The sequence below is a fragment of the Astatotilapia calliptera genome, chromosome 14 (genome assembly GCF_900246225.1).
Source record: "Astatotilapia calliptera chromosome 14, fAstCal1.2, whole genome shotgun sequence".
NCBI lineage: Eukaryota > Metazoa > Chordata > Actinopteri > Cichliformes > Cichlidae > Astatotilapia > Astatotilapia calliptera.
The window spans coordinates 29828866-29850156 of NC_039315.1; the positions used below are offsets into that span (position 1 = coordinate 29828866).

Here is a 21291-nt window from a genome sequence, read left to right on the forward strand (position 1 = left end):
TGGATCATGGGGGTAGAAGTCTGAGCAGAGAAGCCCACACTTTCCTCACCCCAGCCATCTCATCCAGCTGGAATAACAAGCCAAGCCAGTTGAGAGATATAATCTCTCCAGTCCTGGGTCTGGGGCCTCCTCTCAGTAAGATATGCCCAGAATGCCTCACCTAGGAGGCATCCATGAGATATATTAGTGGAGTTCGATGTGGAAGAACATCAACTCTATTCTGAGTCCCTCTTGAATGACTCTAAGCTGAAACCCCGGCCACTCTTCGAAGGAAATTAATTTCTGCTGCTTGTATCTGCAAACTCACCCAGAGCTCATGACCATAGGTGATGACAGGAACGTAGACCGACTGGTATTTTGACAGTTTTGTTTTTATGCTCAGCTCTCGTTTCAATATAACATATCAGTTCAGCATCCACATTATTGCGGACGCCGCCCCTATCAGTCTGTCAAAGCAACTCCCCCCCCCCATTATACCCTGAGGGACCTAGTCAAATAACTTGTCCAGGTCCACAGAAACACATGTAGACTTGCTGGACAAACTCCCACACACCCTCAAATATTCTTGAGAGGATAAAGAACTGGTCCGGTATTCCAAGACCAACCCAGGGGCCCTGCCACTGTGCAGTAACCACATCAGTGATGGGTGAGTCATCCCCTTCCTCCCCAGACTCTGCTTTAATGATAGAAGGCGTGACTATAGGATTGAGGAGGTCCTCAAAGTGTTCTTTCCACCACTTGACTAAATCCTCAGTTGAGGTCAGCAGCATCCCACCACTCTAAATAGTGTGTGTGTGGAATACCAGTTTCAATTGAGGTCAATCAAAAGTCTTGTTCCACGGTCTCACTGAAATCCCTTCAACAACTGACAAAACTGACAGAAATTTGGAACTAGCAGATCTCTTAATAGGGTTGAGTAGCTTTTGCAATTAAGGCCTTGGTAAGGGAGGAGACCAAGAACCCCATCGTCCCTTTGACACAGCTTCAGCCCTCAGCAGCCCAAAGACACAGTGGTGAAGATGGCTGTCTCAGTTACACTTAATCAGCTGCATATGGAGGAGTAGGCCTCTCTTGGATAAAAATAGACAGTCTACTTTGTGCTAGAGCCAAACTGCACTGCTCTGCTAATGCCCTCCCTACAGTGAAGCACAATGGCGGCATCAAGCTGTGAGGAGTAACAGGGATGTCCTTGAGGAACAAGAACTATGTAGTGCATGAAAAATATTAGTAGGAAGAAACTGAGTGTGCAGCCTACACTAGAGTGTCTTCAAACCTTGTCTGGTCATGTCAACGTTTGGCCAAATCACTCTTGACCCTACAGTCACGATGTTGTAATTCGGGCACAAGAAATTTCACTTGATTCACAAGTTTCGTGCGAGCAGGTACAACAAAGACACACTGGTCAACCTTTTTAAATTATTTCTTTATTTATATATATTTATTTATTCATCTCAGTTTGGTTGATATTCTTTTTAATCATTGTTGTTGCACTTTAGTATTTTTGTACTCAACAAAAAAGAAAAATAAAAACAACAAAAAAGTAGACAAAAAAAGAACCAATAGAAAACAAAATGAACCTAAGAAACAGGAGTGGAGCAGAGAGCTGGCTTGCTGGGATGGAGAGAGAAGATGGAAGTCAGGGATGGAAGAGTTGATACACAAATTAAAATAAAACAAAAAAGAGGAAAGATCATTCTGATCAGGCAGATGTGTGCGATTCAGCTCAGTGCTGTGCTTTCCATTCCAGTGTGCTCCCCCTCGACCTTTACATACAGCTCTGGAACTGGACACAACGCAAACAACAAGAGGAACTTCTGGAGTTGCGTCTCTTGTCCAGCCAATGGGACGAGAGATGCATCTTCCATCCCCATTATTTCCCTTTTCCATACTCAATCCTTTCCCCTTCAGTTCTTGATTTTGGCTTGGTGTAAACAATGAGGAAAAAAACAAAAATAACAGGAGGTCAGATCTGAAAGAGGAACGACTGAGATCTGGAGGAAACTCTCGAGTTAGATTGGAAGGTTGTCTTCTGTCCAATTAAAACACGGTTTGGAAGGAACAGCATGCACATCAGCTTCCCTGTTCACATCTGTGTGTACACTTTGTTTTAGAGATACAACTGCTAAGAAGGAACCGCGGGCCTGAATAAAAGCGAATGTCAGTAAACAGAAAGTGACATGCTGCAAATGGAAAGCGCAAGCGCTGCATGACACCACCTACAGTTCTCGGGCGTATATAGCGTACAATATGGAGACCAGCGCAGCAATGTTCTGCGGCGTCTCCCTTGTACAAGCACACAAGTGGAGCTCGATTGTTTTGCGCCGCAGTCCACTTGCTGGCCCAATATTGAGTATTGATTTATGAGAGGATAGATACAGAACAAACCAAATTTGAAAAACAAAGAGGAAGAAAAGGGAGGTGCAGTCCTCTGCTGTGGTCCCCAGTGTGCTGCAGGGCACGCACCTTGGGAGACTAGCGTAAAGGTGGGCGTACCCTCCCAGCTCAGCTCTGACCACACCTTTCCTTTTTTTTGGAGAATCCAAATAATTCATTCCTATGGTTACCTCCTTATACATTTTCCCTTTTACAGTTCGGAGGGATGTCCAGGTGTATCCAAACTGTTCATGCAGCCATCACCTCCACCCGGGGTTAGAGTGAAACAAAATCACAAATGAATCCAAAAGAGGGGAACGTGTGGGGGGTGAGCCGCAGCTGCAGTGTCCTCCTTGGTGGTAACATTGTTAGCCTGGGAGGAGGGGGCCAAGTCTGTAAGGCGCCGTCTGATCAGAAGCCGACATAGTAAAAGATGGCGGGGAGGATCACAGCAGACTGGTAGGTAGGGCAGCAAGAGGGAGAAATAGAAGTGGGTTTGTCCGTGACCACACTTGTGATGTTTCTTTTTTGGATGATATGTCAGCTATTTTACAAGATATTCCCTCATTTTTTTGTCTTTTTTGTAGTTTGTTTTGTTTTTCCTTTAAGAGCATCAAGTCAAGTAGCACCCGAACCAACCCAGACAAAAGCCCGAAAGCCTGACCCTGTAAAGCCTGCCACAACTAGCCCGTTAACAGAAAACAGGCCCCCCAACATCAACGAGAATGACAGTCACAACAACATCGATTGAAATGATACTTTAAAAAGCAACACAAAATAATTACTCTCCTCTTATTCAAGTGTCTCGATATCATAATAACATTAAAACAAATAAGAACAATCGCTTTTTTTAACGACGCAGGAAGAGCACCGTCTCTCTTCTCTCTGTCCTCTTTTGGCTAGAAATCTCAAGATTCATAAAACAAGAAGAAAACATTTTTTCTCAAGACATCAAAAAAAAAATACAAATACAAATGATAAACAATACCAATATACTTTTTAAAAAAAGAAGAAAAATAAAGCCTCCCCAACATCATCTAAAAACAAAAACAGAACAAACTAAAGTTTAGATACAGAAATTTGCAATAGCGTTCTATACATGGCATCACTGTACAAGGAAAGGAGCAAAATGTCTGGTAAAACTACCCACAATGCAATACACTGTCACTGACGTGGGGGGAGGAGGGGGGGGGAACACAAAGTGGGGAAAGTTTAGAGGTTGGAGGGGATTGGGAGGCTGGATTGAAAACCAAGCTGACAGTATGGCAGAGAGCGAGGAACCGCGATGAAGGGTGGAAGCTGACGGAGGAAAGCTGGAACCGAAAGTGCTGAATTACTTAAGTCAAAGAACAAAGTTTGTATTCCTTGTAACACAGAACCGTTTCCTTTAATAATAATAATAATAATAATAATAATAATGATAACAATCATCATAGTAAAACTTCTTTTACAGAAAAACAGTAATAACAATAAGAGTAACAATATCGAACATAATGCCAACGTGGACATTAGCTGTAAAAATGAATTTTAAAATAAAATAAAATTTAAAAAAAGAAACAAAAAGTAAAACAATAGAAGAAATGAAGCCAGAAAAATAACAAAACAATTAGAGCTGGTTTGTCCTGTGCGATGTCACTGAGCTCCATCTTTGGATAGAGCGCTTTTGTTGCCCATTTGGGAGCCTGACCCAAAACGCCCGCCGCCTGGCCGGGTGAGGGGGCGGCCACCGCTGAGGTTTCAGCCCGCTCTGGAATGATCTGCTGCAGGACAGCAGGAGGAGAGGGGAGAGGGGAGGAGCAGACTGAAATTCATAGACACCCTCGGCTCACCCCTCTCATTCATTCACACACACAAACACACACACACGCAGTCGCACCTAATGTGAATACTTTGGGTTTGTGGCAGCAGTGTGGACGTTTCTTTGTGTCGCTGAACTCGACGTTCTTGCAAGTATTACTGTATCGATGCATCGGCCAGTGAGGCACATAATGAAGTATGCCGACAGAGAAAAGGGGAGGTTTGGGTCAGGCGGCTACAAGGTGGGTGTGGGGTGAGCTGGGCGGGCCAGATTTGTAGATAGGGGGGAAGAGGGGAAAGGCGGGTGGGGTCGAGATGAAAAAGGGAAAAGCGGAGCCCCAGTCTACCCACGGCGGGAGCTGCGAAGAGGAGACGACCTGCGGGAATGAATGCTGGATGTCTGTGCAGAAAATGCTGGCACTTTGACCTTTGAACCCCGAGGCTCCACCTGAGACCCTCACCCCTCTAATGTCTACACCCACCCACCACATACACCCACACCCTCTCTCGCGCAAACTGCCCTCCCAGGGGACAGATGGAGACAGACAGATGGACACAGAAGCACCCCTGCTTGGGCAGACGACGATGGTTTGGCGTGATGCTGCACAACTCAAGTCAACACAACTCAGGATGGCTGATATGGACCGATGGACACAGGATACACCGCTTCCTGCAGGAAGACAGAGGGAAACAAGAAACAATGTCCTCAATCATTTTGCTGCTGATATACCAAAATCTACATCAGTTGTTATCAAGTATTTAAGATTAAAGAAGTGATGTTTGAGGCTTCACACAGACTTTAAGGTTGACTTCACATTCACTGTGTGTACCTGTGCTAGACCCCAGCCTGCTCCATGCTGTACTGCAGGTCAGGGGGCTTGTAGCTAAGGAGCATGTCACTGGTGCAGGAGGAGGGATAGCAGGCTGCCGCATGGAGCTCCCCTTCAACGTCGCACACTGCATGGGAAACACAAATCTTTAACTGATGAGGAAACAGAGAATACTGTTTTTGGGGTAACTACAGGTCTCATACTGACCCGATTCTTCCCGCTGGTGTAGCTGCTGGCTTCCTGTCAGCGATGTCTGGCTGAGAATGTCCGACATGCGAGCGGAGCTTAGCGCCTTCCCAGCCAGCAAGCTCATCCCAGACATGGGGTCTGCCTGATCCTGGAACAGGAAGCAAACGACAGTTTAGAGGCAGGAAAAATGAATCGTGTTTAATAAACGGCTTCTAGCGGAAACAGTGAGTCAGAATTTGGATGTTGTGAGCATCCTTGCAGTGTGTTGATACCCTCTTAGTTCATTTAGTCATACAAACAAACATACGCTTTCTTCGTTCTGCTAAGTGGGTGTTCTCCAGCACTGCACTGGCAGAGAAAGTGAGCTAAGATCCCATATCCTCCAAAAGGACATCGAGCCAATATTAAAATGACATACAAATGTGATTGTTTCTGCCAGCCCTTTTCCATGACCCACCAAAACAACAGGATGGAATTTAACACTGAATTGTTTTTATTTTACCTAGTTGGAAGCTGATGTAAATGTAAAAAAAAAAGAAGCCCCAACAACAACAAAAACACCCCCAAAAACCTACTAGAACCCACACTTAGTGATCAATGTAGTGTGTAACCATAGCAGCAGTGTTTGACTCACATAAGCATCATCACAAGTCTGGATGGTGTGGTGGCGCTGCAGCTGTCCTCTGGATCTGTAAACCTCCCCCTGGGGGCCTCGCGAGTAGCCCACACCATTATGATCAGGCACTTCCATGGCCTGTCCTTGAGGCCTGCACTCCACATGCTCAGACTCTGAAAAGGACATATTTGTACAGGTTTACCTCGTGGCTTTAACATACAGGAAAAGAACATGAATTTAAAGGCGGGAAAAAAATATTCCAGTTAAGACAGACACTGGATTCCAGATCTTTGGAGAAAGCATTGAAATTGGGCTAAGGTCTCACCTCTGTTACCTGTGCCAGTTCTTATGTAGCCACCATGCCTGTGTGTAGGGGAGGTGTAGGGTGGGGTGCCTCCTCGGGGAGGCCCCAGGAGCTCATGTCCTTCTCCTGTCTTGGCAAGAAGGCCTTCGTGTGGGTGATGGTAGCTAGCCGGTACCTCGTCCTCCTCCATGCTCTCTGAGTGAGGTAAGCTGGGGCACGGTGCCTGCTGCTGTTGCTGGACCTCCGGGGGTCTGATCTGAAGGAGGTGGTGGTAGTGTTGCCCTCCAGAGGCACCCTGAGGTGCCTGTGGTTCCAAGCTTTCTCCTGGGCCTAGCTGGCGGAGAAGCAGCATATCTCCATACTCTTGTGGCGCACCGCTGGATGGTGTCGGGGGTGCCGGACATGGCCGGGGGCTCTGCCTTTTCAGCAGGGCAGCCAGGTCCTGTGGGGGCAGTCTGGGATCGGCGTGTCCTGTTAAAGAGTGGCGGGGAGACAGGAGGCCCTGCAGGGTGGGAGTGACGTGCTGCTGAGGGGGGCGGTAGTCCAAAGGAGTCGGGGAGAGGAGAGCCTGCTGTAGTGTGGAAGGGGCTCCGTAGTTGTTGGTCCCCACCGCCCCGGTCTGGTAACCCTCCAGGCCGGGAACTTTAAGGGAGGCTCCCTGCAGGTAGGGGCTGTAGGACCCCACCACGCCTGAGGCGCCTCGGGAGGCAGCGTCGCCAGAGTAGAGGTGGGGATTGAACTGGGCCTGGTCGTAGCCCGATGTGAAGCGGCCAAGGCTGCGGCTAAACAGGAGGGAACACACACAGTAATTACCTACCTGCTGTCTAACAACAATGTACTCCCAATCCTCTGTATACACAGCAAACACATCACCTAACGTCCACCAATCTGCTAAAGATCCACAGAGACAGCCTAGAACACACATCACACGCTGCTCCAGGTTCAAGTATTCACTGAGAGGTGTAACATATTTCCAAAGGATGCTTTTTAATAAAGATTGCAACTTCAAGATTGTAACATGCTCACTCAGTGAAGGTAGTCCTGGCTACAAGGGGCAGTTATGGGATAATGAAGTCAGGGGTGGTGGTCACAGGTTTGACTGACCTCCTACTCGAGTTGATGCTCTGTTTACATGCAGAAACTCACCCAGATACACTGAGCTGGAGAGTTTGTTGTTGCTGTCCACTCAGCACAGACGATGAGGGATTTACAGTCATTTTAAACACATTTCAAACAAAGTTATAATTCTTACGTCTGCTCTTTTACGAACAATGTCCAGAGCAACGAGTTTTCAAAATACAGTTGTAGAAAAATCATTTAATATGGAAGCAATGAAAACACAACAAAAACAAAAAAATGAGAAGCATACAGTGAGAAAAAAACAAAACAAAAAAACAATGCAATGAATGTGAGAGAGGGAGAGTGGTGAGTTCATGCAATCTAACTAAAAGGCAAAGAGGAGGACACAGAAACAGTCCATTGCTGGCGACCATCAGGGGAGGGGGGGGGGTTGTGGTGACATGATGCGAGCGTCACCTGTGCGACTCGGCGTTGTCTGCGCTGAGCTGCTTCCCGAGGACTCTGTGTCCGCCTGGCGTGGACAGAAAGTTGCTCTGCCTCTGTGCCCCACCTCCCAGCTCCACCTCCTGCACCTGAATGGTCACCTGCACAACAAAGGATGGTGTTCGTTAGTGACTGCGGCATCGCTTCACGACTAATTAAATACATTCTAGCTCGTGACAGCAAAATTTTAAAAAAAGTCAGATATTATGTTTGATTCGGTTATAGGAGGGATTCCAAACTCTTTACATCGTGGGCCATGTTCAACCCACTTTGACCTTAAGTGGGTCAAACCAGTTGAAGCAGAATTGCAATTTTTAACAGCACGTCTCAGTTTTTCTGTATAATAAACGTGTCAGATTAGTGAAAATGTTCTGGTAGCTCACTGCTCAGACATTCCTGCAGTTATAAAACAGTGTTTCTGTCATTTAACAGTTTAACTGTTACCCAGCTACTTTGGTATAGTATGAATGGCACTGGTGCACTCCTTTACATTTTACAATGCCATCCAGTGGGCCGGACTGAAGTCTTTGTCAGGCCAATTATGGCCCCTGGGCCTCATGTTTGACACCTTTGAATTAGAGGGAATTCCTCAGAAGACAAAAAACCCCACATTTGATTGGCTCTTTGCAGTCACCTGCTGTTGTTGAGGTACACCCTGTGCCAATGGGACAGTGGGGCGGGCAGATGCTGCTTGCGGATTGGTTTGCAGAGACACTCGAGGAAGGCCCGTGGGAGGCGGGCTGCCACTCTGGCCCTGGTACATGGCTGGAGCGCCATGTTGGTACTGCACTGATGATTGACCTGAAAGAGAACGAGAGAGAGAGAAGGGGAAAATGATGAGAGCAAAATCATCAAAATTTTTTATAAATTTAAGCTGAGCAAAAATTTCCAAAAATAAAAAATACAACTAAATAGAATAAATAAATTCTCTTAAGACTTTTCAGCTGGAAACTGCAAATGACACAACGAGAAAATAAAAACAGCTGTTAACCTATCACGCTAATCACATGTTATTTTGTTCTTGACGACTGAGGTGTTTACTCACCTGCTGTCCCTGAGGAAACATTTTCATTGAGTCAGCATAAGCTATATGCTTTCTACTGCATTATTCAGAACACACAAACGAACATGGCAGTGCTATTGTACAGAGAACAAAAGCCAGAAATGAATAAAGAGCTTTGTTTTTAAATTAAATATCTGCTCTTTAGCTGCACAGCAAAACCCAAACCGTATTTTAATTAACTTATAAAGTATGAATTGTGACTATAACATTTAACATTTGACCTCTGTAGCATCTAAAGTCTTCTTGTGTCCACTGAAGGCAGGCATAGATTTAATGTAATTAGGAAACTTTCTCTTACTGTTACATTAATACTGACGAACGAGTGTTTACAATCGGACACCATATTAAAATTGTACACTATTTGTTCAGGTCGTGTCACGAGTTAAATGCATGGAACTGAGAATTGGAAATCAGTTTGTATTGTGCAGATATTCATACTTTGATTGCAATTACAAGTTTAAATTAACACACTATAACTCCAGGTGGGCAACTCCAGGCTTCGAGGGCTGGTGTCCTGCAGGTTTTATATATCACCCTGGGTCAACACACCTGAGTCACATGATTAGTTCGTTACCAACACTCTGGAGAACTTCTCCTCCTCTTGAGGAGGTCATTTAGCCATTTGAATCAGCTGTGTTGGATCAAGGGCACATCTAAAACCTGAAGGACACCGGCCCTCGAGGGCTGGAGTTGCCCACCCCTGCAGTATAATATGTTAAGATCAACATCACACTCATGCACAGAGACTACATGAACAATATTTCACTGTGTCTAGCCACGTAGCTTTGAGTGCAAAGTGACTTAAAGATTCCGAATGAGATTGTTTGTTTTATCTGGATAAAACAAATGATGTCAATGTATGTGGAAGATCTGGATCTTTTAGTGAGTCAGAATAATTACTTGTTGAAGTCTACGCACACTGGGATGCAAACTACCATGTGTTGAATCAGAAATGCAATATGCTGATCATTAGGTTTTTCTTTCTATGTTAAAATAGATGTTCTAATAAATATATAGCGAGCTGTGAATAAGCCAGTTAGTTTTATATTTACAGTTTAATCACTGCATTTCTGTACAGTCACATCACCTACTAAAGCATTTAAGCACTCCGGCGGTAGTATTACTAACCGTGCCCTTGCATTATTCCTGCAGAGCCAGGCGGAGAACTCTGATTGGGCTGTCTGAAGAGGTGGTTGCTGGGCTGTGTTGGCGGAGGGCTAGAGGGCTGGATACGCAACCTGAGGGAGGACAGGACAGAGTAGGAGAGGAGAAGAGAGAGATACGACAGTGATGTAACACTTCAGTCGATAGTGCTGCACCACGGTATCAGGTTCATTGTTCACCGTTCAATAGCTGATGAGTAATGTGTGTGTGTGTGTGTGTGTGTGTGTGTGTGTGTGTGTGTGTGTGTGTGTGTGTGTACCTCTGAAGCTGGTGGGTTAGGTGACTGGGCTGGCTTTCTCCATGGCCTAAAGACAGACCCTGCAAGTAAAGACAAATAACCAGATTATGGCTCACAGGGCAGACTACATAACATGACAAAGCATAACACGCATGTACACTTCTCATGCCTCCAAAAAAAACACATTAAGTAAAATGAAGCTACAATGCACTGCAGCCAAGTCTAAGGTGATCCAGATCAATAAAGTTTCATCTCACATGTGTTTCTCCTTCAACAAGATAAGCAACTTTTGTTTCCAGGAGCATCAGTAATTGAGTGCAGTACGCCCAGGTCTCATTGCAGCAATAATCAAAACATAATTCTCCCTTTTCTGAGTAAATTAGTAGAATACAATAATAATACAGTGGCGGATGCTCATATTAAACATGAGCACAACAGGTCCACTTAAGAGTTTCATAACGTGGCCCAAGTTGATGTGAAGACACAGTGCTTCATATCATTAGCTTCACATACCTGGATTTGCTGGTGGAGGATTTGTTGCTCTTGCTGGTACAGGATATGCTGCTGCTGGGTGTGCTCCAGGAGTTTCTCATCCTGCTGGATAGCATACATTTTCTGGAGCTGCTCACACTCCTATTGGAAACACAGACGCGCACCCAGGGTGTTTAATACACATGCTAACAAGGCACAAAATTACAAGTATCCACACTCTACACGCTCTCAGGTTTGAACAATTACCAGTCTTGCCAGTAATTAGAACAAAAATCCAAAAATCCAAACCATTCAACAGTTTCACCTCAGATTTGTTTGCCACAGGTGTGCTCATATAATTAAGATCACCCTGTGTTTAATGATACCAATCACATTTAGCTAATAAGATTAATTGTGTTGCAAAAATACCACATTTTCCAAGTGTTTCTTAAGTACAACCTCCTGATAACACCAGCTTTTTCAGTTTCAGCTTTTATGACCAACGAAGAGAGATGTAATTTACTGTAATCTAGTTTTACGGGTGCTTTCCCAGGCATAGGTCATGTATGTGCCTCTATTCTAAGCAATATTAATCCTGAATGCTCAACATGAAGCGCCCACCGATTCTGATCATTATCTCTTTCCCCACCTACGCCTCCTAGTGGGTGAGGTAATCTCATTGTGGGATTGCTGAAAATGATGCGACATCTCAAGAAAAGTTGTGGGTTTTGTCAGGTCAGAGATTCAGTTTGGTCTCATTTTAAGAAAAGCTGATGCAGTGGATCCAACATTGTTTTTCTTTTAAGAAAAACCTTTAGTTGGCTAACAGGAATCCCCGCACACTTAGTGGTGTGAAGACCAAACAATAAAATGAAGCTGTTGCACATTATCACAGCAGCCTGTGCAAACATGTCAAACAGATTTGGCCATGTGATGCACATAAAAGCAAAAAGGCAGATGTTACAAGAAATTCAAGTTAAAAAAAGATATGTGTGTGTGTTTTTTAAATGAGTCTTGCTTGATTGTGATAGTCTATTGTTGTGCTACTCTGTGTGTGTGTGTGTGTGTGTGTGTGTGTGTGTGTGTGTGTGTGTGTGTGTGTGGGGGGGGGGGGGGGGGGGGGCCATCCAAAAACATGAAGCAAGAACAGACAGGTGATGTGAAGCAAATGTCAGACTTCAGGTTTGATGATTACTGAAATTAAGTTAGCATAAGTGCAGTAACAGTCCTCCCAACAAGGAGTCACAACAGTGTTCAGATCCCATGGATGACTTGCCAAGACTATCTGACTGAATGCATCGCATCAGAGTCCTCCACTGCTAACAAAGCACATATTTACAGTGTCAGGGATCTGTTTGTACTCGCCAGCGATTCAAACTTGCATCAGAGCGACTGCAAACTATTTCCTGTTCTGCACTGTTGCTCTGGGAACCATGTTTTGCATACAATATAGAGATATAGATATATAGATATATATAATATCAACCCTAAGGGGAAAACAGTGATTTGTTTAGCCAAGCAAGAACAGTGATACGGTTTCACTGAAAATCCTTAATCTTTGAATGTGATTGTTTTCTAACTGGTTAAAAAGTAAAAGTAAGCCATATATTTTTAACTCCCGCACAAATATAAGGATGTAAACAAGTTAATGGCTCTAAAAGTGTACAAGTAAGGTGATGTACCTGCTTGAGTTGCTTAATGAGGCTGCTGTTCTCTAGGTGAGCCTTGAAGGCCTGAATGGTGGCAGCCCCGTCAGAGAACCGTCTGACAGGAGAGAAGCGCTCCATGGGCAGATGAAGGGTGTTACAGTCCTTATAGCTGGATCTGAAAAGGGGGCCATGGGGAGCAGACACAGACAAGTGTGTACACAAATACACACGTGCACGCACACACATATACACGAGACGTAACACGACAGATACCATAGGTACACCATTAGACACACGCATTCAGCCATACAGACAGAGATAAGACACAGAAACAGACATGTGAGCACTTTAAACCTGCACAACATGGTCATATTCAGGTGTTGTCATGGAGGCGTAGTCCAGTGTGTAAAAAGCGTAAGGAGCCCGAACTTATGTGTCAAAGGAAACCTCGAAATTTCACCTTTCCTGTAAATCATGCCATGTAAGCCTGGTTACATTAGATGATCTTCATGCCAGGTTATCTAAGGTCAACACTGATGATATATATACACCAATCAGCCACAGCATCAAAACCTCTGACAGGTGAAGGGAATTAAACATCTTACTAGGATGATTTGTTTTTATTTCTACAGTGGGTTTTAATCTCATACACCCAAACCACCTAAACAGACCACACACATACCCAGTGTTACAATGGTACTCCCTAAGAAGGACAACACACTCAAGGAAGCTCAAGGAGCACAAAGAATAATCCAAGATGCTGACCTGTTGTTTTCCCTGCAGAAGGAAGCCCTACCCTATTGGGAGGTGGGGGTTTAATGTTGTGGCTGATTGGTGCATGACAGTAAGTCCCCTCTTCAGCTGAACACTGATATAGTTATTTTTCTGTACAGAGCTTAGACAATACAGAAGTACACTCAGTTTTGCTGAGCTGAGGGGGAGGATAATGACACCTATAAGGGACAACAGTTAAAACTGCCAGCATGACAACAGTAAAATATGGCTGCTATTGCAGAGAAAATGTACAAATGTAGTGATTTAGCTCTGAGATGTTGTTCATACCTCCAAAAAAACCCTCCAAAAACCTCCAAAAAAAACCCAAAAAAAAAAACATCTGGTAAAATCTCTGTCTTCCCCCAGGTTTGTGAAAATGAAAGAGTTCTACTAAATCCTGGTTTACTGGTGATGTGAAGATACAGCATTTGCGCCCTGTGTCAGAAACTCCATCTCTACCATCACTCTCCATTGGTGGGTATGGATCACATCCTTTGTGTTGTTTGTGATGTGTTTGCAAGTGATGAGAATGTGTGTGTGACAGTGTGTGAGAAAGAATTGGGCTTAACTTTCCATTCATTTAATGGGTCTCAGTGTTTGTGTGTGTCTGTGCATAGAGAGCTCGGAGTGGGTGTGTCCCCTCACCGGGTGTGTGTGTCGGGGACCCAGCCCACCCTCTGACGGGGGCCTTGGGGCCGCTGTGACTCTGCCGAGGGCTCGCCATGCGATGTGCTCATGAGCGTGTGCGTCGTGTGCCGCTTGGAGCGGTTCGCCAGGTACCTGGGCCGCAGGGAGGGGGGGAGGACGGGGGTGAGGGTGGGAGACAGGAAGCAGCGCTGGTCAGCTCTCTGTCCTCATTGGCTAATGGAGATGGGGAGGGAAGGCCCACCCCTTTCCACTTCTGCCAATAGGTGCCATGATTAATATCATCTTAGCCAATCAAAAAACAGTAAACAAAAAAATTACACCGGTCGATGGATGTTATAGCTTATGGGTGTCCCGCAACGCCCCAGCCTTCCAATTTTAGGATTGGACTGGTTGCCATTTAGTATTCATTGGTTTTGCAAGCTTCAGAGTTAGCAAAGCTGTGTGAGAAAGAGTGAAAAGGTCCAGAGGATAATTTGGCACTTACTGAAATGAGAGAGAGAAAGAAAAGCTCTTGGCCAAAGAGTATGAGTGATAGGAGGCACTGTGTCTGGTGGCAGATTCAGTTTAGGACTGTGGCAGAAGGCACTTGCGCAATGGAGAGAGAAAAGATGGGATAAGCACCGCAGCAGAGTGGCCACCTCCCGTTGGGGGGGGGAAAAAAGCAGAGCAGCCAGAGGCACTCACTCCCAGCAACCCAGGACACCAGCGAGGTCTACAGAAGGTGCTGTCTGAAGAGGATCGGCTGGGAAGAGCTCACCTAGACTCAACAGCTCCATAAAAGAACCCAGCGCCCATCATTACCCCAGACTAATGTCAATGTTTTTCCACATTATTTTTAAAAACTAAGTCAAACATAAAATTGTCATTACATGACTATATTCATGTGGGTTTTTTACACTTTGTTTTATTCAGTTACCTGGTTATAAAACCTCCTCTATAAACTTTAGACTTCAATATCTTGGCCGACCCAGATCTCAGTACTTGTACTTGTCGTCACAGGTTATGAGACTTCCACAGATTCTCATTTAGACAGCACCTCTGTACGGTATTCCCCTTCACCAAAAACCGTCACCGTGGGTTACCTCTGTACTGCCTCTTGATCTGGCTCTCCGTCTGAACCCTCCTCATCCACCGGAGCTACTGCAGGGATAGGATGCTAAGAGAAGCAAAGAGTTTACTGGTCAACGCCTGTTCAGCACATAGGAGGACGACATACAAGGTGGACTACATTCAGAAATCCAGATCCTCACCGGGCTGGTGACAAGTGGCGAGGGCCCTCGGGGCCTTTTCAAGAGCTGAGCGTGTAGCTGAATGTTGGCCCCGCCGTCGGAAGCTCTTCGACCCAGAGGCCCCATGCCGTTGAGCAGTTGGAGGGTAGGCGGCTGCAACAATGATTGCTCCTGGAGGATCAGCAGGCACAGGAAGTCAGATTAAGTAGGAAAATAAATAAAGTAAGCTGATGGCTACCAAGTGAAATCCGGTCTAACCCAGCTTACTGTACCTTGTATTCCAGCTGCTGTGTGGGCTGCAGGCTCTGTGTGGGCATAAGAGTGTGCATTTGACCCATAGTGGGGGCAAGAGGGATGAAAGGGGGCTGGGGCAGCGCACCACGAGGGAAACCAGGTGGCAGCTTCTGGAGATCTTCCTGCATCTCTGTCCTGTTAGGGAAACGGAGAAAATGACATAAAATGAGTCGATGATTGTTTAAGATTAGTGAGAAAGCAGCTAATATAATTACTTATGCTTTAATGCTCCTCATTCTTACTTAGATTTGCTTGAAATAACCCACATGTGCACACCCTAAAATATATTACCTCATCTATAAATAGCTGACAGTCAACAAATCAGAATGCAATTGTGCTGCACTATTTTAGACAAATACCTAATAATGTGAGTGAAAACAGTGTCAGTTCATGCCTAACCTTTGGTCTGGTACCCCCACAGTGTGCCGCCTCATTGAAAGGTAGCGAGCCATGGCCTCAGGAGATGGCTCCTCCCCTTCATCGCTGTCCAGAGCCATGCTGCCGTCAGGCTGAACGATAGATAAACACACAGCCAGTGTTTGGTAATCAGAAGTGATCTTTGGTACTGTGTGCTGCATGCTTGTGTGCATTTGTTACTTAATAAAGACAAAGTTCACATTTTAAATGCATTCCATGTTTATATAAACATGCATAAGTGTTTTCTATTAAAACAGAACACATTTTTACTACATAGCACTGACTAACTGAAATCAAAACACAGTTGAAGAGTCTAAAGAGACTCCCCTTATTTCTCATCATACTATATACACTGTTGCAGTTTATGAAGAAATTAGCTAGTTCTAGCTTGCTTTTCAAGCTGCTGCGCACCTACTCCCAGGCTGATGCAACCACTTGACTCCACTGCTAACTCACCTCAACAATCTGGTTCTCTGGATTGATGAGTTGGACGTGGGGAACGGTTATGCTAACAGGATTACCTTGTGGGTCTGTCTGCTGGGACACACAAACACACACACACACATAGAGAGGTCATAAGGGTTGCGCTAATTTGATAACAATCTTCTTAGCCCAGAGTGATTGGCAGATATGGGTTAAAACCATTCAGCGGACAGACACCAGGACTACAGTAAGATATACTGATGGAGGAGGCGCCTTTACTACATCTACAGCTCAAGTGCCTCGCTTAAAATTTATTCCTAAAATCTGTTGATATAAAGACAATTTTGTATACACAGAATCTGCAGAAAACTACACTGATGTAATGAGTCACCTGTACAGCATTTAGAGGATAGCTAATGGGGCGCAGTGTGGGTTGAGCAACACGCAGGGTCTTGTGTTTCTTGAGGCGGTCAGCCAGCAGACTGTAGATGGCACTGTAGTGATCATATGCATCTGTTTGTAGAGACTGAAGAAGAAAAGGCAAGACATTCATAAGCTGTGCTATTTATTTTGACAAATAAACAAAAAGGTAGAGATGAAACTTTTCGCCACCTGAAGTGTGCGCTCTCGGTCCAGGCCCATCTCACACATGGCCATGAGCACTTGCTCGTTGATGAGCTCCATCTCTCTCTCCGTCTTCACCTGCTCACACTCCGCTATTAACTGGAAGGGAGTGGAAAAACATGGCAACGCTTTACAGACTGCAAATAATTGCTGCTATTAAACAACAATAATGATCAAAGCATTCACAATTTATTAGTGAGGCCAAAACTTAAGTTGATTTATGTCATTAGCTTGTGTTAAACAAGTCAAGATTTAATGAAGTGTGAACTATTTTATGTGTAATTACAGCTGAAAAGAGATGATAATTGCATTCTGATTACATCCACACCCATAACACTACATATCCATTATAGTATGAATTTTTAACGATCACTGTGGTTTGTGATCATGTTTTCATTACTCCTCCTCATATGCTCAGCTACAGATACTGACATTAAGTCAAAAGATCAGTATATCTTAACCCAGTGGGTTTTCCCCCCTAAAATAACCAAGTAGATTTGGTCCCTGAACGCAACCTAACCTAACAGCAAGTGAAAGCAAACAGACAGTGAAACCAAAACCAAAAGGTGAGTACTGGAATATAAACTACAGCTTTCAGGTTCACAGTCTTGTGATTTACAAACGTACAGGTGAGGACAAAATTAGTTTTTGCCTATATGTTTCCAAAGGCTTTCTTTAAAAAAAAAACCAACAAAAAAAAAATCATAGTTTTCTTTAGAAATGATCAATTATTTCTATTTTTAGAAAATAACCGAGGTCTATATTATTAGCCACCCCTAAAAACTGACCATTTTATTGAGCTAGAGCATAAACCACTGCCATGATGACATTTTGTAAAGTTAAAATGAGTGTTATTTTCCCATTTACACACAGTATAAAAACTTCAGTGACAGTTTGAGCTGTCAGTGAGAAAGTATCATGTCGAAAACAAAGGAAATCAGTTTAGACTTGAGAAAAAGAACCGATGACGCTCACAAAGCAGGAGATGGATATTCAAATGTATCACAGAGTTTCCAAGTGTCAAGAACTGGAGTGAGAAGTATCGACAGCCACACAGTACAGAACGAGCCTGGCGGAGGTAGGAAGCCAAAGAAACTCGTGAATGGCTTATCCAAGACTGGAATTGTAGTCTTAAACAAGAAAATCTCTAGAATCCTGAACATAATGAATGAACTGGTTTGCAGATCAAGAAAAACTTGATTTCTGTTTAGAGACACCTTGAAGTCAGACTGAAGTATGCTAAAGACAACACAGAGAAATATTCCGCATTGGGCAGCACGGTGGTTAGCATTGTTGCAGCAAGAACGTCCTGAGTTCAATTCCACCATCAGGCTGGGGTCTTTCTGTGTGGAGTCTGCATGTTCTCCCCGTGTTTGCATGGATTCCCTCTGGGTACTCCGGAAGTGAATGGATGGATGGATGCTGGAGATTGGTCCTTTGGTCAGATGACATGAAGCTAGAGCTTTTATCCCATAGAGATGGGCGTTTACTCCCCCCATAGTGAAACACAATGGTGGGAGTATTATACTGTGGGGATGCTCCAGTTGGTCTGTAATAGGGAATCTCATCAAGATGGAAGGAATCATAAAGAAGGAAGGATATGTGAAGATTCAGAAAGAAAACCTTGTGTAGTCAGCAGCAAAACTGAGTCTGGGTCATCGCTAATATTATTATTGTAAGTGCACAATAATTCTGAGCCTGGTAGTTTTTGGTTTTTATGAAATAACTTTAATTCTGTGTGCAAAATAAGGGGAGCCAGTAATTCTGTCCTCATCTGTATAATCTCTTAAAAACAGGTGTTGCAAAGACCAGTGACACTTTTATAACCATCCATAAAAAGGCTTATTTGATGAACCACAAACTACTTATTAACCATTACCAAAGTTAAAGACATAAATGTTTATAAATGTTTATAAAAAGTACGTTCTTTCATGTTGTTAAACCATTATCTAAAGCTGAACTATAAATTTAACTTTTATAAATGAGTTTAACATTTTTAGATAATGTGCATATTCAGTTCCTAATGATGCAAAGTAACTTTAAATGAATGATTCCTTGCAAAGGGATTAAAGAGGGCTAGTTCAAGGCTAGCTGTTAAGCTTAACTGGTGCCTGACAGTAACTATATTTAACATAATATTTAATAACTCTGGGGTTCATTCTCATTCAGCTTTCAATCATCTTTAGTGCAACCAAATTATCTGGCAAATTAAATATGTTATTCATGTAACACAGAGTAGCCACTAAATGATGGGGTGAGTCATTTTTGCAAAAACTCTGCTTTCTGGCAAGAGTTTTGCCAAATCAACATATTATACTGAAACTGTAACAGAAAAAAGCGCGCGCACACACACACACACACACACACACACACGAAGAACAGAAAGAATGACTTTGTGAAATTCTTTTAAAAAGGTCTCACCCGGTCAAAATCTGGGTCTGGGTCCCCCTGTCTCATCCACTTGTTCTTACAGATCTGCTCCATGGTCAACCGTCTGCTGGGCTCCAGTACTAACATGTGTCTAATTAAGTACTCACAGTCTGTAACAACACATAAGCATACATGATATGCATTTATATCAGAGTATAATAGTTCAAATATTTAACTAATAAGCCTAAATCTTTCATGTGGTGACAAACGATCAGAAAAGGCTAAAATGATTTGCATTGTTCAAAAAAAAGAGATAATTATTAATTTATTAATTTAGTTTCTGTTAGTCCAATTTTATTCTTTCCTCTCATACAACATAAAATGCTTTTTCCAAAAGAAACTTTTGAAAATCAAAAGCTGGCCAGGCTTGGACTTCAGCGGCAGCTGTTAAAAGTCTTTACCGAGTACGTCACGCGGAACAAAGGTAAATTTGTTTTGTCTGATTAAAAACATGGAGAAGAATAAGAGTTGACTGCAGTCCCACCTGTGGACATGAAGAAAGGGATGCGGAACTTTCCACTGAGGACACGTGCCCGCAAATTTTGTAGAGTGCTGCCATCAAAGGGCAGGGCGCCGCACACCAGCACGTATAACACCACACCTAAGCTCTACACAGAGGAGAGGGAAAACAGCTGTGAGCACATCACTTTGAACAATTTGAAAACCATTCATTTATTAATTTTTTCCAGAGCTCTGTGTATTATTTAAGAAATGTGGTCGTCTGTGTTTTTCTTTTTCTTTTCAATTCAGCCGTACCTGGAACATTCAAGTCAGCTAGCCACACCCCACGTTTGAGCCCAGCAGGGCCTTCTGCGTACCTAAAAGTCGACTCACCCATATATCTACTTTGGGACCGTCATACTCCTTTCCCTCAAATAGTTCAGGAGCAGCATAGGGAGGGCTGCCACACCATGTCTTCAATAGCTGGCCTCGAGAAAACATGTTGCTGAAACCAAAATCTGACAGGGCAGACAAGAGGTTGATTTAATCTCACCAGTTGCCTTGACAGAGTAAACATTTTGTTCAAAACAGAAAAATGCTCCCTAAGTACATGCTGACACTTGCCTGCATCCACATCCACCACTAAATTTAACCTACCCACCCATTCGCTCTTCAGTGCAAACACACACGTGCGCGCACACACCTGCGATTTTGATGTTGAGGTTGTGGTCCAGTAGCAGATTCTCTGCCTTCAGGTCTCTGTGGACAATGCTGCGGCAGTGACAGAAATGAACCGCTGCCACGATCTGCTTGAACTTCTTCCTGGCATCTTTTTCTGCCATTCGTCCGTGAGCCACCAGGTGGTCTGTACATCCAAACAAAACACAATTGCTGGATTTAGGAAGGGAACACAGTGTTTCTACTGTCTACCTGTTCATGTACAAGATCCTGTGCTACAAATGTCCTTAAATTAATTCCCAAGACTGGCCAGGTGAACATTAAAGTGTACAGCTTTGGTGGGATCTGGGATTTTAAAGCACAGAGAGGGAATTTCATTTCATTTTTACAGGAAAAACTTTCATTTTAATTACAGAGAGTCTGCAGATTTAAATAAATTAGACTCTAAAACCTTTTTAATTCCACTTTAAAGGACATTTAATACCAAAGCTACATTGGAAACACATCAAACACATTGATTTACATTCAACATGAACATTAAAGTAAAATAAAAGCTTTTGACTGACGTTAAGAAACTTGTGTTTATTAAAGAGAAAAATCTCGATGTTGTCCTTAATGGTCTTCAATGTTATTTTGATTTATCTGCATTTCCAAACACTGACTTAACATTGTTTAGTAAAATACACAATTAGTCTTAAACTTGCATCTTCCCACGTCTGAGACTAGCTAGCAAAGGCCCCTTTTAATCACCATTACCTTTTTCATCAGACTTTCTGGCAGTGAAGCACTAAACTGAACCTCTTTCCCCTCTGAACACATTGAATTTCAGTTTTGTTTTTTCCCCCACATTAAGTTTCAACTGTTAGATAATGCTTCTACTCCCCATTAGCTGTTTTTACACATATATTAAAAAAGAGAAAAGCTTAAAGAAGTTATTAAAAAAAGAAAGATTTTACTTAATAACACAGTTATTCATAGCTGATATCAGCCCACTTAGATCAGCATTTAAATTCAGCTTGGAGTTCCAAAGTAGCAGAGCCCAAATGCTACAGCTGCATTACGTGATCACAGTGCAG

General features: G+C 43.5%; 1 protein-coding gene across 3 annotated transcripts in view; it reads right to left on the bottom strand.

Annotated features, from left to right (window-relative positions):
• Positions 1-3388: 3388 nt before the first annotated feature.
• The window catches only part of sik3 (SIK family kinase 3), a 38415-nt gene continuing 20512 nt past the window's right edge, over positions 3389-21291 (bottom strand). The window contains exons 4-26 of one of the 3 annotated variants that reach the window (XM_026191504.1): positions 20241-20402; positions 19931-20055; positions 19581-19704; positions 19088-19206; positions 16655-16765; positions 16434-16568; positions 16076-16153; positions 15602-15711; positions 15181-15337; positions 14930-15079; positions 14762-14835; positions 13677-13811; positions 12291-12432; positions 10651-10770; positions 10159-10217; positions 9864-9973; positions 8307-8473; positions 7646-7773; positions 6131-6891; positions 5824-5978; positions 5208-5337; positions 5001-5127; positions 3389-4840 (exon numbers count right to left, since the gene is read on the bottom strand). In XM_026191504.1, the coding sequence (XP_026047289.1) occupies positions 5006-5127; positions 5208-5337; positions 5824-5978; positions 6131-6891; positions 7646-7773; positions 8307-8473; positions 9864-9973; positions 10159-10217; positions 10651-10770; positions 12291-12432; positions 13677-13811; positions 14762-14835; positions 14930-15079; positions 15181-15337; positions 15602-15711; positions 16076-16153; positions 16434-16568; positions 16655-16765; positions 19088-19206; positions 19581-19704; positions 19931-20055; positions 20241-20402 (3374 nt within the window). In that variant the 3' untranslated portion in view covers positions 3389-4840; positions 5001-5005. Of the gene's footprint in view, positions 4841-5000; positions 5128-5207; positions 5338-5823; positions 5979-6130; positions 6892-7645; positions 7774-8306; positions 8474-9863; positions 9974-10158; positions 10218-10650; positions 10771-12290; positions 12433-13676; positions 13812-14761; positions 14836-14929; positions 15080-15180; positions 15338-15601; positions 15712-16075; positions 16157-16433; positions 16569-16654; positions 16766-19087; positions 19207-19580; positions 19705-19930; positions 20056-20240; positions 20403-21291 lie in introns of all 3 variants that reach the window. The other 2 variants (XM_026191503.1, XM_026191505.1) reach the window with 2 other exon arrangements.